The sequence below is a fragment of the Patiria miniata genome, unplaced genomic scaffold (genome assembly GCF_015706575.1).
Source record: "Patiria miniata isolate m_02_andy unplaced genomic scaffold, ASM1570657v1 HiC_scaffold_21, whole genome shotgun sequence".
Taxonomy (NCBI): domain Eukaryota; kingdom Metazoa; phylum Echinodermata; class Asteroidea; order Valvatida; family Asterinidae; genus Patiria; species Patiria miniata.
The window spans coordinates 3,644,083-3,660,978 of NW_024037060.1; the positions used below are offsets into that span (position 1 = coordinate 3,644,083).

Here is a 16,896-nt window from a genome sequence, read left to right on the forward strand (position 1 = left end):
TTTTGAGCTTGTACTTCTAAACAAAATTTGGATTTCGGTAAAGCCCGATCAGGCCTAATGATCAAAGAAATACCGATACAGCTCGTAAAGATTACAGTCCCGTAATTTGCAGTGTCACATCGTCCTTGCCCTTCAATTAATTAGACGTCGGAGTTAATTATACTGCGAGCCGCTTTGTTAACATACAAACGAACTTTCAACATGGACAGTTAATTACAGACGGCTACGGCTACCAGCATGTAAATGTTAGGTTACTATATGGTTTGACAGCGTGTATGAATTTCCATGAATGCAGAGTGGCGCATGGCTCGTTTATTATCACTTATATCCCTTGAAAATATTGAGGAATGATTTTCAGGTGCAAAACAACAACGAACAACGAAAACAAATACACTCCAACACAAGACCCCCCCCCCCCTTAGAAATCGCATGCACATTACTTTGGTTTCCGAACATCGCTCGGTTAAAAATTCGAACTCGAACTGCCCAATGATGAGATGGGAAGGCATGTACAGGGTGAGTAAAAAAAAATGTCTGGGCCATTGCTTTAATGAAGTTCTGCAGCATGTAGCACTTTCAAAATCTAGGATATGAAAGCCCAATTCATTAGCTTTCTTTTAGTATAAGAATCATTCAAGTCACTCTTGAACTTTTCACGTTTTCACGGAATTTTAAACACAACCACCTTTTTAAAATTCTGTCCACGGATCACAAAAAAGGTGCGCGTTATTTGAGCACAACAAAAACAATTCACACACATCCCCATGTGATTTGTTTTCGTTTTGCTGTGATCCGTGGACAGAACTTTAAAACGGTGGTTGTGTTTAAAATTCCGTAACTGAAAAAGTACATGAGTAATTTGAATGATTCTTGTATTAAAAGAAAGCTTATGAATTGGGCTTTCATATCCTAGATTTTGAAAGTGCTACATGCAGAACTTCACTAAAACAATGGTCACGACATTTGGTTTTTTTTACTGACCCTGTATAGGAACATTTGCGTACCTATCGATTTACCAAGAAAATTCTTGCTGAACCTCACTACAAGATACGACTGGAACTAATGTGAAATTATTCCTCCTTATATCACTCGGAAGAAAACGATCAAAGTTGTTTAAAAACTGTGTTCCGGGTGCAGATTTCTATGTGCGTTAGCAATGGAATCCAGTTACGAGACCCGAACAATGTGCAAAGTCTTCTCTGTTTTCTCGAAATGTTGGGCCTATCCACTGAGCTGAAGTTAGTTGTCATGCACCCTTCTTAGAATTTTGAGCAATTTTGTTGCTTCAAACGAAGAAATGCACAAAAAGCAAACGGTCCTGCTTTGGAGGTGACAGTTATCACACAACATCTGTGGGAGTCGTTAGACAAAAACATGCGTTTTACACGTTCGTGACGTCACTGCAAGGAACGCGCGAAAAATATCACTGGTGTTGATTGATCGAACAGCATAATCAGACACCAAAATAAAAATCAATTTAATCGGTGTTAATTATGACAGCAAGTGAAGTAGAACTAAGACATGGCGGGGTGTGGTGGCGATGGATTTTTTTTTTATAGATTCATGAGCCCTCTATAGAAAATTCCAGAAGAATATATACCATGGTGTTATATGTTATTCCTCTGTTATTTCTTCTTCCATGGTTATACTTCTGACATCCGATCCGCGCCCTGAGGGCGCATTTATTGCGGCTTAGCTTACTTTTTAAATCCGTAGTAAAACCTCTGAGCTGAGCGAGGCGCTCCCCTGTGCTGGCAAAAATGACACAGATTATTATAAAAGCACAGACCGACCAATCACTTCAAATACGGAAAATGGATTCTAATAATACATGTGTGCAATAAAAGAAGACAATCCAATTCGAACCACTATTGATTGGTTGTTTGCAAAACGTCAATCGTATCGATCCCCATTCATTAAAACACAATGCGTGCATATATGGAAATTTGGATCGGGCGATACCATTGCAACAGGGCATGAGGGGTGGTATTTACATTACAAATCAACGCATGCAGTTTCCCCTGAAAATGACTGCATGTTGATGCAAGCAATTCAGTCTAGGACAGTTTTATAAGGTCCTTCTTTCATTGGAAGAAAAAATATTTTCAAATACTGGTAACAGTTTTATTTTAAAGATTGGCTAAACGATTGTACGAGTGTAGGGACCGTCTCAACAGCTCATCAGCTGAACTACTCGATCGACAAGTGCATTCAAGCTGCGCACGCGCGTAATACCGCAGGTATATTTCACATGCACGCACCGTGCATGCATGCAGTTGATTCAACATGGACGGCTCAGCGCGAGAAAATAACTACAGAAAACCGTGATTTTTCCCACGATTGTCGGAGTTGTTTCTTCACCCAGGCAACGCAGAACGGGCTTTGGAGATAAGTGGAACCTACAGACGGACAAGCCGTGTCTTGGCACGGTTGATTGAGGTTTGTAAATTTGGGGTAAAATAGGGCTTCCCTCCGTTGTGAAATCCCATGCTTTGCTCGACGATCCGCTAGGAATGAGCATAGAGCTAGCTATGGTATGATCGACACTGTAGCTACAGGAACATTTTGAATCATCGACCATAAATGCGGGTCGTAAGAACTAAGATGCTGCCGGTTGCAACATTTTGTAAATTTGTCCTTCCCTATCATTTATCAACTAGGGAGGCGTATACTGAATTGATTATCACTGTATGCCCCAGAATAGGGGAAATTGGACGAAATAATGTCATGATGTAATTTCCATGTGGACTAGGCCTTCATCATGGACTGCTTGGGGTGGTCATGCGGGATGGGGTGGTGGGGGGGGGGGGGTGACATTACCAGGTAATTGTAAATGTAATATGTGCTGGGAAATTCAATGAATTTCAATTGCAATAGGCTTATTTGAAAATAGTTAAAATTGCCATCTCTGAATTTACTGAAATATTGGCATATTGTCAAACTCAAAAGTGCCAAATTTATGAAACTGAATCATATATCGAATCCTACATGCATGTAGGTGTGTGTTAATCTGAGTGTCAAACATAAATGTAACGTAAATTGCGTCTAAGCAAAAAAATTGGAAAGATGAGTATGAGACTGGACTGAAAATTTCGAAGTGTTTTCTTAGTAAATACTTCAAAATTTTCCCCACTAAATTTGACTTTTTAGGACATATTATCACTTTCTGATGCCTTATACTTTATAGGTCACTGAAGGGAAAAATTAGTGATGGCCAGATATGGGAAACTTTCCAAAGATTGTTCATTCAATTGTCAATTGAATGTTGGGAAAGAATGTTGCAACCTGACGCCTCTTCCGCGGTTGTGTACAAAGTCTATGGAGAGTCAAGAAAATTTTATAAGTAGGCCTATTTCCTAACAAAATTGGAAATGTTTCTTAGTCCCAGATTAATGTCTTATCATTTTTGCAACGACTGACCTTCATTGACATGATGAAGAACAAAGTGGCGTCCGGTGTAACATTCTTTCCGAATGTTGCTTTGATTTTGATGCAAACCCTTTTCAATCAGCCAACTATAGTCAGTGTTATTTCGTGAAACTACCTTCTTTCCACTTTTGAAGTTCATTTCTTTTTGTTACAGTATAAACAAAAAAATAAGTAGTTAACATGTAGGCCTACAGTACACAAAAAAATTGAGGGACTTGGGTTTAGAAAAAAATAGTGGCATCGTTTTTTCCCCCTAATATTTTTTGGTTCTCACGGCACACAAAAATATCTTTTGGACTACATATAGTCAGAGGGATTGCAAGAAACTGTACTAATCCTTCTCTTTGGAAAAAAAATGATGTTTTTATTAATTTAGTTGAATACATGTATTCATTAATTTAGGTGAATTCCTAACCCAAGTCCTAAGTTTGGTTTGATTGATTGTTTTTCTTGTTTGACAGGCAACAGTAAGCAGGCCCCTTGTTGGGACTCTGAATACCAGCCACCATGGGGGATTGTGGCGGGTTTTATGACCAAGAAGTCCCCTATATGGACCCACAGGTGAGAAAGGGGGAGAAAGTTCTGCCTTTAAAAATGAGAGGCCAGAGAAAAAAACCAAAAATGTACAAACAAAAATCAACAACAAAAAATCAAAATAGAAAAATAAAAAAAGAAAATGGTACAGAATACAACACATAAACACAAGTAACATGAACAATTTAGCTACAATTCTTGTACACGCACCATGGGAAAGTCCTGGAACAGCTCTGGAATTTCTATAATTACTGGTATGGTAGAGTCATTTTAAACATGGAAAAAGCATCAGTCGTGGGTTCAAAGATTTGATGCAGTGAATTAGTCTTGTCAATAGTTTTGCTTGTGGACAAATTGATTTATCAGGCCAGGGTAGTGACTACACAAAACTCAGTAGTCCTGCCTGACCTAACCCTCTGAGATTCAAATTCAGGAGGTTATATTTTAGGATTTTTAAAGATCTCTGTGGTTTTTTTTATAAACCCTGACCATGCTGAATCCAACAAGAACCAAACAGCTAAAATTTCTCTTATTGATCTGAACCGTTAACAGAATCTGTTCTACATAGATATATGTAGCTGTTGGATCCTATTGGTAAACGGACAATAATCCTCTCTCTGTTTCCACTTGCAGACTGTTCCCGATGTAGATGAATCCTCACCCGGCCGTTACTGTGACGATTACGGTTGCGGATACCGTGCCGAATGCCACGACAAACTGGACAGTAACTGTTGCCTGGACAAAGACTGCCTGGAGAAAGATTCTGAAGGTACGTTACATCTGTAAGACGGGGATAGACTGTCACTTGGGATGTTTAACAAGAGCTTTGCATGGAAGCACTGAATTCTGGGAAGCTTCTATCTAGTTCCAACCGGTTCGTACCGGCTGGAACTGACAGTGGCTAGAGTTTTAGCTTACACTGATTGGTGGAAATACAACACGTGTACGTCGTTGCTTGGAAAGTTTAGTTGATGAGTTTGATGATGTGATTCCAACACAAAAACACTCGCTGTAACACTGTCTTTTTTTTGGAACTTGTTTTTATTACTTTGGAATGCATTATCTCCTTGTTCCTTAATTACTCCATGATCAATCTTGCCATAGAGCTGGAAATACATGTATATGAATTGCAGCAAAAGCGTAAATTAAATACAATGTAAAATGCCACGTGGGAGGTTCATACTTTCTGAGTGAAAGATCCAAGCATCTAAGCTCACAAAATCCCCAACATTGAAATGTGGAAACCTGAAAATGATTAAAACAAGTGCACTTTGTTTTTTTAAATTCCCTTATGATTGTAATTTGAATGTTGAAATGCATCAATTGATGTGACCCTAAGCCTTTAATTTCACGCCCGGGAGGATATTTACGTTCTAAATGTCAACTGACACATTAATTCACCAGGAAATTTGTGGCAAACCAGAAAAACTCTGATGTGCTCTGTCGCCTGGCTTAAGGGAATAATTATAGCTTTTGTTTTTGAGTCATATTTTACTGATTATATAATGTGTACCTAATCCTATACCATCAAATGGCGCAGTTTGTCTTCGGAACAGTTAACAAAAAGTTGTCACTGTTTCATCTGGATTTACATGTATTCTACATGCATTATGCGTACATTTGATTTATCACTAAGCTAAGGACCGTATATCAACGGGGGCGAAACGGGTAGGGTCCCCCCACTTTTTCCACTGGAGGCATGCCCCCCCCCTCCACTCTTGGCAGGTCCCAAAATAGTGTAGGCCTACAAGTACTCTAGGCCCTTTATCTGGGTAATGATTATTAAAAATAAGTTCTCTAGTATTTTCGCTGCAGAAATAATAGTAAGAGGATCGAAATAATAATCGTGATCGCTTTCGATCATCGAGAACCGGAAAGAAAAGAAAAACAGAAAAGGGCGCCCCTCCTATCAACAAATTTTGAACCACCGATCGGTTGGTCCCACACTCCCCCACTTTCAGAACTGTTCAGGCCGCTGCTACATTTACATTAAAGAAAGAGTCCAAATCAAGTTGTATTCACAAAGTCTTAACACTCGTGGAAAAAAGTCAACAAGCAAATAAAATCACTATAAAAAGGCATTGCACCTGCAACAAATGATGTAATCTGCTAAATGCAGAGTCCAGTCATCCAGGCGTCGTGTTGTTTTTTCCCTTTCCTCGGCTGTTGTTTTTTTTCGATTAACTTTTTGTTCAATTTATGGAGTCTTTTCCTCTTTATCGTTGGAATCTGACCAGCGAGTGATCGTTATCAGGACTCAATGGCCGATGAAGGGCCATTCACCAAAACGGGGTTATCTGATGGAAACTGTACATTTACGCACACGGTTCCCGCAGCTGGAAGGGTAGATAAAACATGACGTCAGCAGGAATTTTGTCCCCCGCCATTTCCCCCTTTTTTTAATCTGAAAGGTTTTTCAATCATTTTTTAGGATTTTGTAGTTTGGATTAGAAACTTTTGCTCAATGTGTAAAATTCAAATTTTGTTTTTATTTTTATTTTTTATTTTTTTGGGGGGGGGGAAGGGGGTCAAAATTCACAAGAAGGTTAGAAATTAAATTGTTTTTCCTTCCCTCAGACTGAACACTTGAGTTTCCGTGGAAACTTTCTGCTAATTAATGACACAGAATTACGGATGGATACGTACACGTTTAGAGTGTAAGAAGATTATTTGATATCAACCATCTGTTGCTTTAAAAGTGAATATTTAAGTTTGACTTAAATCGTTGTTGAATGTTGATTATATTGTACATGTAAATTAATACCTGTGGACTACAGACACCTGTTTATGGTAGGAATTAACAAATTATTTGTTGGGACAAGACGTAGAACTTTGCAAGCAAATGAGTGCCAACAGCAGTTTTGATAATAACACGAATATCCTTGAAGTTTATGTTTTAAAAAAAAGCATTGTAATTACATCAATTGCAATAAATCCTTTTGTTTAAACAACCACACACGATGCCTTAATTGTTGAGGGTTTTTCCCAAAGTTGACTATGATTGTTTTTCGACAGGTTTTTATGACTTTTTTATCCTGAGAGTGAAACTACTTAAGTGCACATGTATCCTTGTTGTGGCTGACCAGAATTAATACCACAAAAACCACACAGACATCCAAACTCCGAAATGGGTAATATCCTGTGCACAGTGCAACCTTTTTGTCAGAAAACTTTGCACTTTGAATTTTCATAACCACACAAGTACAATTTGTAGGCTCTCGCCACGTGCTCTCCATAAAGCTAAAGGTTGAAAGGTGCTGGGATTGTTCAGGAACTTGTAAACTTTGTGCCTGCCTCTATCCCACAAAATGTGATTTATTTCTTGCACTGGTTCCAAGTGACCCAGTTGTGTTGAAATGTGCTGAAAATATGTACATGTACTTAATCTTTGCCATTCTAACTGTGATTCTTTGAACGTTTGTTGCCCAAATCCTCTATGCAGTCTGTAGTTCTTAATGAAAATCCTTTCCACTTCAGAACATTAACACGTACATGCAGTAAATACCAGCATTCACATTTAAAAGCCATCTAGTTTTTTCCCATTGACCTGCATTCATGTTTTGTATGTATACAATTTGACCTGCACGTACCAGTACATCATTTCTTTAAAAAAAAAGAACACATTTGTACTAGGGGATGTATTATTTTAGGTGATTGAAAATGCGTCCTTTATTTTCATGACTTTAGTCAGTGTGGTTGCAGTTTTAATACCAGGCAAACCCAGCCAGAATACAAAGTATTTTTCCCCATACAATTGCACACATTGTTGGTCCAACACGTATGATTGAATTATCAAATCAATTTTGACACTGTTTTTGAGGTAAATTTGCACACTCTAGTACTGAACCAGTTTGATGAAAAACTTGTGTACATGTATGAGTACAATAGATTAATTAAAGTTTGTAAACACCTTTGCGTGATAAACATTTTTGTATATTGTACTTTTTGTGTTCATTTTAAAATTGGAATGAATTCAATGAGTATCATTGCTACGGTAGTTACGCATAACCAGGTGTGAAAATGCTTTTGAAAATGCCTCGCACGTACTGCAGAAGGGCAAGGTAAATTTTCCCCTCGTTGAAATCGCACCCTGAGAAGTTAATTGAATTGTCATGGGCAATGTTTCAAGGGGCAACGAGGCAAAAGACTTAAGGGCCGATGCACTGGCATTGTGTCCCCTACTCAACCGTCTACATTTGATTTCCCGGGCCTGATCAGTGAAAGGCTAATGGCAATGCCATGAAGGGGAATGAGTATAAAAAGCTTTTTTATGTAAGCTGTTTTGTGACGTGAGTCTAATGATTTTTGGTCCGGAAAACGCGAGGGGAGAAACGTTTTGTTCATAAGACGACTTCTCAGCATCCTTGCCATCGTCTGTTGTCCTCATGAGCCCAGTCATGATTTTTGAATCATCCATTTTAATATATTTTTTTTGGGGGGGGGAGAGAGAAAAGAAGTGAGCCTTCACTGCGAAGTAATGCACCAGTCGTCGGTGATTTGAACATTTGCTGTTAACCACATCACGAAAGTGAACGGAACTGTTATGGTCAAATCAATGATTCTACAGTGTAATAAAATTAATTTGTGTTTTGTAAAAATGTCTGTTTCATTTATGTATGAATGAAACCTAGAGTCAGAGTGCTCTTCACATCTTGTTTGAGGCAGAGTGATTTTTGCCAATTTTTTTCCCCAAAGCCGAAATTTAAATGTACTTACACGTAATCTCTTCCATCCACATTTTTTGCTCTTTCAAACATGTCATCATTTTGAACTATTTATTGCCATGTGCCGACCTTGGTCTGTGATGGATTGGTGTTGCTCTCTGCCCTATTAAACCATACAATAAAGGTCCCCCTAGTCTGTGTTTATTATTTCAAGACAGCATGGTCCTGTCGACTGCAAGGAACCGGAAATCATAAAACATCCAAGCCGGAAAAACATTCGCTGCCATGAATATTACAATATTGCTGTAGATTAACATCATGAGACTCGGCCTATTTTTTATTGCTCATCTTACCCTGAGCAAAAATTCCTCAACTTTTATTTTTTTTTAGAAAAAGTCATGAAACACTTGATGGTTACACTAACTGAATTTTACATATAGTGAGGTCTATCAATTGTATGATGCACCCAATGACCCCCGGGAAAGGTGTTATTGTCCAACAGTGGGTCCTCCTTTTGTGGAATCTATACACCCCCTGCGTCAGAGGAGTGCGCACCAAATGGAATAGTTTTGATGCTATTTAGCAACATTTTTGACCCACCTTTAGCACTGCAGATTGTGATGCACCCACCGAGGAAAAATTAGTAGACACACCAAATCATAAACCTACAGGGGCATAACAAGTAAGACAGTTGTAATATTTATTTGTCATTTTTTTAAGCCAGAAGCAAAAAATGAAAAGCATTAAACACAGATGAAGAAGTTTGAATCAGGATATCAGTAATCTTAAGTTTTGAGCAAAATCCACATACAGACTGCACATATTGTACATATGGCACTATAGCTAAACATGAATGTCCCAAAGGAGCCATCGTTACACATGTAGTATGCAGTGTGGATGTCTGTGTCCATTATTGGAGTAAATTAGGTCTAATTTCCCTAGGGCAAACTGTTTAAAATGCTCAGAATGAATTACCAAGGTGCTAGTGCTAGGGGTGACACATTGAAGGACATTTATGGTATATTGTTTGCACAATCGGCTTTTTTTTATTAGTTCTAGGATTACTATTACCATGTTATTGTTACGTAATTGTCTAATGGAAAAAGATAGGATATGGTCCTTCGCATCTGGTGACTTTAAAAAGATTGCTTAAGCTGGTCTAAGTTTTTCTGCTTGCTAAAGTTTGGTGGAATATTCTCTCTTGCTTTTGCAGACAGCATAGGTCTACACTTAAAAAACCCCAAAAATATTGACGTACATTTTTTTCTTAAATTCACAATTTTAGAATTGCTCAACAAAGGGCACAACAAAATCTGGTTGAATGCACATTTGCATTTTATGAGTATGGTATTAAGTATGGTTTATATTTCCTTTAATGACTTCTATTGCTACCGTACCTAGACGGATTTTTAGCAGTGTTAAAGGGCAGTTATTAAAGTTTGTTTTTGACCGTCATTGGCTCAAGATTGCCATAAATAATGGAAATGTAAAAAAAAAAATGAAGGGGAAAAAGGCATGAATGCCAAGTTACCTACCGTACATGTACATAAGCCTCGAAACTTTCTTACAACTTCCCAAATCCCAAGATGTACAAAATGTAACCTACGGTACCTTTCTGATATTCACATACATGTACGTGTACGTGCATGTTTATATCTGTAACATTGTGCATTCAACTACAGATTTGTATAATGTAACATTTATTATGTACAATGTACACACGAGTTCTCACAAAGATCTTTGATATTTTTTATTTGTAAAAAAAAAGCAGCTTTACACGGCAGTTGATATAGACCAGCATCGTATGTTTTGTAGCCATGAACCATGTTAAAGTTGTTTTTTAATATTATAAAACTTGCAGTATGAAAGCATTTAGGCCTAAATGATATCATTTAAGATTTATTATTATATGATATGATGGGGAAGTGGTGCTTTATTAGAGAAATAGTGTACATGTACTTCCAAGTTAAATTAATCAAATTACGTTGATTGATTGATGAGCAAAAGCAGTATGCCCTGGTAATGGGTGCAAGTCCAGATTTACATGAAGAAGTTTAAAATAAAGTTGGCAGTGTTTACCTACTTTACAGATAAGCATCGATTGACAAACCCCCCCCCCCCCCTGTGATTACGAAAGTTTACTTTATGGGTTCAAGAGGAAGTAGGCTTCCCCCCAGTTTTCAGTTGGATCCGGTGTGAGTGTAATCAGTGTATTGTGCAAAAGATGTATACCGGAATTTATTTTTGTTTTTTGGAAAGTCCCCTGGTTGTTGTTTTGGATCGAGAAAAACAGTCATAAAATGGGCAACAAAATTGTTGAATTGAGATCTTTCAGATGGCTGGCTGTGGTAACATGGCACAGTATTTTTCCATCATTATTTGTCGATAGTCCTTCATTCGTCCATGTCAATGCGCAATGGATTTGGGGGCAGGTAAGTCAGTTCATTTTTAAATATGTGCCAGAACCTTTAGTTAGAACTCTAAAATACTTCTGCAGTTGTGTGTGTGTAGATTTACAAAACAAAAACAGTTAAAAACAGAAAACATGTAAGTAATAGGTAAAGAAAGATACTGTTTGCCAGCATATAATTTGTCACTGGTTCACTATCACTTTGTGTTCTCTATGTAACTTGAGCTGCTTCCTTTAAATTCTATTTTAAGCGTGCTCAACAAAATGTTTAAATACATTTTAACACTTGAATTCAGAATAAAAAAGTTAGGGAGGCGGTATGACAAAACAATTAACCCACGTTGCGCTTTTCAAAATGATTCTCAAACGTACATGCTTTCGCTGGGTAATATTTTTTTTCCCTCCAAGTCGGAGAACCCAACTAGAGACCAGGTTTGCCCCTTTAATAAGAGCTCCAGCAGAGCCAAAGTCAACCTGGCCTGTTTGACCCTGGGCCCCATTTAGGAAGTGTTGACTTCCTGTTGGCTGTCAAGAAACCCATTCATAAATCAGGGGGAGGAGCCTGGTATGAATGGATGTTTGTTCCCCAGTGCCGATAAGGGAATAAAAATAAGGACCTGGCTAGCCTGGTTGGGGTATAGTTTGATGTCACCTGATGTGCAGGTTCATATGTTTGTACGTCATTGTAGCCAGGGATAATCCATGCAGTATTTACCCTGGTTGTGCAATCTTCAATCTGCAATCTGCAGAGTCTACAATCACCTCATTAACAACAATTTTGATAACTGTTTTTATATAAGATGTAGCAATGAACAAGTTGAGTTAATCTGGCTGTCAGCAGCACAGCTATCCCAACAGTCAAAATCAATCAAGTGACTGTTTTTAACAGTTATGCTCCAAGCCTAAAATCAGGATTGACTGGCTGTGATTGTTTATGTAAGTTGATACAGCTTTGCCTTGATAGTGATTAATAAGCCAGCTTGACTAGTCCCAACAGTGCTTGCTTGAAATATGATCTGACTGTTGGCGACTAGCCTGTGTATAGGCCTATTAAAAGGCATGGCAGGGGGGAGACAATTGACTGTTCAGACAGCAGGAGGGTTAACTACAATTTTGATAACTGTTTTTGTATAAGTTGCAACAATGGAAAAATTATGCTTGTATTCTCCACATTTTGAGATAGCAATCATAGCGTACACTTGCCGGATGCCTTTGAAGTCAGACTTTCAACACACTAGAAAAAACTCAGAGAAAGAAGTTTCAGAAGAAAAATGAGACATGAATTTTCTTGATCAAGTGGCAGACAAACCATTCATTTATTACTTTTGGCAGGAGGTAAAAGTGGTCCTTCAGTAGTTTATTTAAAAGCTGTGTTCCCACCCTTCTCCTTGGGGACAGTTACTTATAATACACCTGTACAAGAAATGCTTAGACCATAACCATCATTGTGTTCACGAACTGACACACAAGCACTGTGTGCGCGCACTTCGTGAAGTAACGCGTATGATTACATTGTATTTTGTTTTTCACGAACTGACACACAAGCACTGAGGCGGAAATACAATTCGGAGAAAAACACTTTGAAAGGTTTTACAGAAAGTTACTCCATAGGTGTACTTGTGGGGTTCTAGAATCGTTTAACGTAAAAACCTGCAGGGCCCAATTTCATAGAGCTGCTTAAGCAGAAAATTTGCTTAAGCACGAAAAAACATTGCTTAGTAAAATTAGGTTACCGGCCAAAACTCCATGTGATGTACATTGCTTGTGACTGGTATTTAGCTGTTGTTTACTTAGCATAACAATCACATGGAGTTTTGGCCGGTAACTTGATTTTATTAAGCAAGACGTTTTTGTGCTTTAAAAGCAAATTTTGTGCTTAAGCAGCTCTATGAAATTGCCCCGAGGGGCTGTTAACTAGTGAAACGCAATCCTGGTTTAACATACCGGTATATATATGCTATTATGCTTATTTAATTAGCAATTCAAAAATGAAGATGGTTTTCAGTTCATAAAACAAGTTTGTGAAAATGCAAATTGCGCCTTAATTTACAAGTGTTACTGTGTGACTGCATGATACATGTAGTCATGTACCGGTACCTGTATATTTATGGGTCTTTTACATAACATGTACATAAAATATACATGTATTTTGAATATGTACATGTGTACATGTGAAACAAAATGAACATGTACGCACATTTTAAACCAAACAGGTTTTTTTTTTTTTTTTTTTTTAAGCTGGTACTGGTACGGTAGGTACATGAAGGGTTTTAATTTTTTTCATGGTTCACAGTACTTTTACAATTTTAATTCTGTCAATTTGCATAAATTTACATGAGATGAAAAATGTAGACACCAACATGTATCGGTACTCGGTAGGCATAGTTCAAAGTACTGTTTAGATCATGTATACATGCTGATACGCAGTATTACTTCAGCTCTTTGACAAAATGTTAAAACCTACTCTTTTTTTTAAGCTTCAAATCTTCAAACTGGTAATCTTCAAACATGCCCAGCATGTAACCTACTTTAGTTTTTAAATTCTTTGGGACATGGACTTTTTAAACAGAAAGTCATTCTTTGGTGTTGTGCTTTTTTCCAAATAAGCATTTTGTGCAAAAATAAATCTCAGGGATGGAACGCATGTATTTACCTGACCCAATTTGTCATACAGAAAAGTGGGACTAAAAAGCCGTTAAATGTCAGTGATAAGAGAAGAGTTGGTTATTTTTGTGCTGGCTGTTTTTCTGAGCGACAAAGCGAGCGGTTTGAATGGCCGTATTTGCCTCCCGTGGCTCGTAGCAGGAGACCCTCAAAGAGAACGACTTGGGACAGGACGGATTGAGCCGTGACATTTTGATTTGGCACTTGTCAAACCCTCTCTTTTTGTACATCTTGTCAATTTTTTTCCCCCCGTCCGACTTTTTTTTACACTGGAAGTCCCCTTATACTTAATGGCAAACGGTCCTTTGTTGCAGTTCACATGTTTTCGAGAAGGCCTGACATTTTATATCGGAATATTAAAAATTGGCATTTTTTGGGGGGGGGGGGGGTGTGTGAAGCCCTCCCCACCTCAAAGTTTTGAATATCCATACAGATTTGTTCTGAAAGATTTCCAAGCTGGTGTTGACAAATTTATAATTCACTTGTGGTTCAAGGAAATTGTTGTTGAATTTCTCGCTAAATACTTCATGAGTGAAAAGTTGTCTCAATAACAGGTTTTTTGCAAAGGAATCGTAAAAGGAACTGGATCCGGCAATGGTAGTGTTGGTTTGAATTAAAATGACATCCAATCTGACTTGATAACCCTTTGATGTCAAAAAAATAATGCCAAAAGGGCGCATATTCTTTGCCTAGATCTTATTTCTCTTTCACCCCCCCCCCCCTTTTTATCAAAAATGCCCACGCAGATGCCATTCTTGATTATTGAAATTTTATCAAGATGCAGTTCTTTAAATGGCCATTTTTTCCCCCCTTTTTGAAGCAGGGAAATGGCACTGCGGCTTTTACAAAAACATTCTTTTGATGGACGTTACAATTCAGGAGTCTTCAGTGAAACTTGATGAGTGTATTTGTCCCAATCTGAGTCAATAATTACAGAACTCGATTTCCAAGGGCTTGGGAGGATCACTTTACAATCTTTGAAATCCTCTGCCCTTTTCTGTCAGAGAGCGGGAGGGGAGAGAGAGGTGTTTGTATGCAAGAGTCGATTTTGAGGCACAAAGATGGGTCTCAGATCGGTTCTATTTTGGGGAATATTTTCCAGTTGGCTTTGCTTTGCTTTGACCGTCTGTAAAATGTAATGTAGGACCTGCAATCCTGTAGAAATTGGCTAGACCGAATTAGGCAGGGCACTTAACCCACTTGCCTCTGTTCTCTCTCCTTGTTGTACCCAGAAGTATGAAAAGTGGGCATGGGGCATGATCTGGAATATTCCTTGATGAACTGGGTTTATCTAGACATTTTACTCGGTTGTTTCCTTGGGCAAACCTTGGCTTCATTCCTTGGAGGGAGTGATACAAATGCTTAGGGACTGAAGTTAGTGAACCTGGGGGAAGAATCCATGTTGAACATTTGGCAGCTTGGCGTCCTATTGGGATGTAAAGACTTCAGGACATGAAGACAAGTCAGGACTTGCCAAGCTTCATATCTGGGACGACAATTGTACTTTTACTGTCAGTTTCCCAAACAGGTTTTTGCCTCATCTTTGCACCGCTCGTTCCCCCCCCCCCCCCCCCCCCCCTGTGTTTCTGCCAAACCAATTATCTCAATCAGTTTAAAAATGGGGAAAGACTTGATCACGGAACAGATCTCTAAATCGGTGAGAATTGTCGCTGAACTTGGGCCATTTGAAAAGTTTGACGATGTAGGTTCTGATGGGTTGTTGGATAGCAGTAGTGTTTTATAAGTCCATTCACGTTGGCCAGGTGCCAAACTCAGTGTATAATATGTTATTACACCTGTGCGTTAAAATGCAAAAGCTTCAAGTCCCCGGGGGTACAGTATAGTGCCTACTTGCAGCCAAGCGTTGTGCTTTTTTTACACAGATTTTTTCTTCTCTCTACTCCTGTTGTCAGCCATCTTTTTTTCTTCAGCAGGGTTTGTGGTTAGGTAGCCGGTCAGCTTTGTTTTCTGAAATAACATCCGCCGATAATTTACGCGGCTGGACAGGGTAGAAGCGACTAGGTCTGCGTTAAGGGATCGTGTTCGTCTTTATTAGATTTGATATTCAGCAAGATGGAGTGGAGGCTGAAAGAAAAAAAAGAAAAGGGGAAACTAAAGCGGTATGTGTTAGTTCTAGGGTCGATGCATTGATCCGTAATGGCTGGCGTAAAGTGCAGGGAGGAAGCCTATGTTTTTCTTAGGTGCAAGACAAATGGACAGCTAAATCGTGGATCCGTGACTTAATGTATTGAGAGTGTGGCCACGATCCTAACGGACTACTGAACAAGCACACTAATGAAGTAACTCTGCAAAAGGACTGAACCCTTGTTTTCAGCTTGGCAAATCATCAAATGACAGTTTTCAACTAAGTTTTGTAGGTTCATAAGAAAATGCCAAATACTATGGAGGACACTCTTTAGTCATTAGCGAAGTTTCTGTGAAGCCAAAAGTGAAGACATTCATTTGAAATAACACGATTTCCAGCACACAAATTTTGTAAACATGTATACTCAGTGTTGTCCGAGGATTTACTGTGAGAAAATGTTCACAAGCTTACCCAATATAAAGTTTACATCTCCCCAATGCAAATTTCATTGTTGAAGACATTCATTTTGTAAAAACAATATGTTTAACTGTAACATTAGAAACTTTACTGAAATCGACTTGAGTGTCTTGAGGAACTATTGACAGAGCATCACACTTCTGTGAATAGGCGAAAATTAGGGACTCAACCGAGTGTGCCCCAAGTTGTTGCACACTCGCATTTTGAGTTGCCCACCTAAAAGTCAGGTATCCACAGAAATGATACTGTGGCGCCCTGACTCGTTAGTAATCTGTACCAAGATGAAGGGGATGTTTTGATGCTAGAGATCACAAACAGAAACAGCAATCTTCGGATTAAAATGTATGGGATAAAAGTATGTAAATAATAATATGGTTGCTTGTAGGTGCACCATGTGAATTACATACATGTAGCAGTCGCTTCTCTGAGTGTGCTTGTCCAAAACACTGGGCACATCTCTCGCCTCTGGGTCTTTTCAGAACCACTCAGTCTGCACAGAAAAGATTTAAAATCACGTGATGTCCCAGCATTAACCTTATTGTTGAAGTGTACTTGAGTAAACATTTGTGCTCACAACAAACATGCTAACTTGAAGCCTTACTGCGGAGACAATATTGCAAGGATCTGTGTCA

The 16,896-nt window shown here is 38.6% G+C and overlaps 1 protein-coding gene across 1 annotated transcript in view; it reads left to right on the forward strand.

Annotated features, from left to right (window-relative positions):
* Positions 1–2,190: 2,190 nt before the first annotated feature.
* The window catches only part of LOC119729620 (ETS translocation variant 1-like), a 55,274-nt gene continuing 40,568 nt past the window's right edge, over positions 2,191–16,896 (forward strand). Inside the window, exons 1-3 of the mRNA XM_038202265.1 lie at positions 2,191–2,439; positions 3,891–3,990; positions 4,597–4,732. Of these exons, the coding sequence (XP_038058193.1) occupies positions 3,937–3,990; positions 4,597–4,732 (190 nt within the window). The 5' untranslated portion in view covers positions 2,191–2,439; positions 3,891–3,936. The remainder of the gene's footprint in view (positions 2,440–3,890; positions 3,991–4,596; positions 4,733–16,896) is intronic.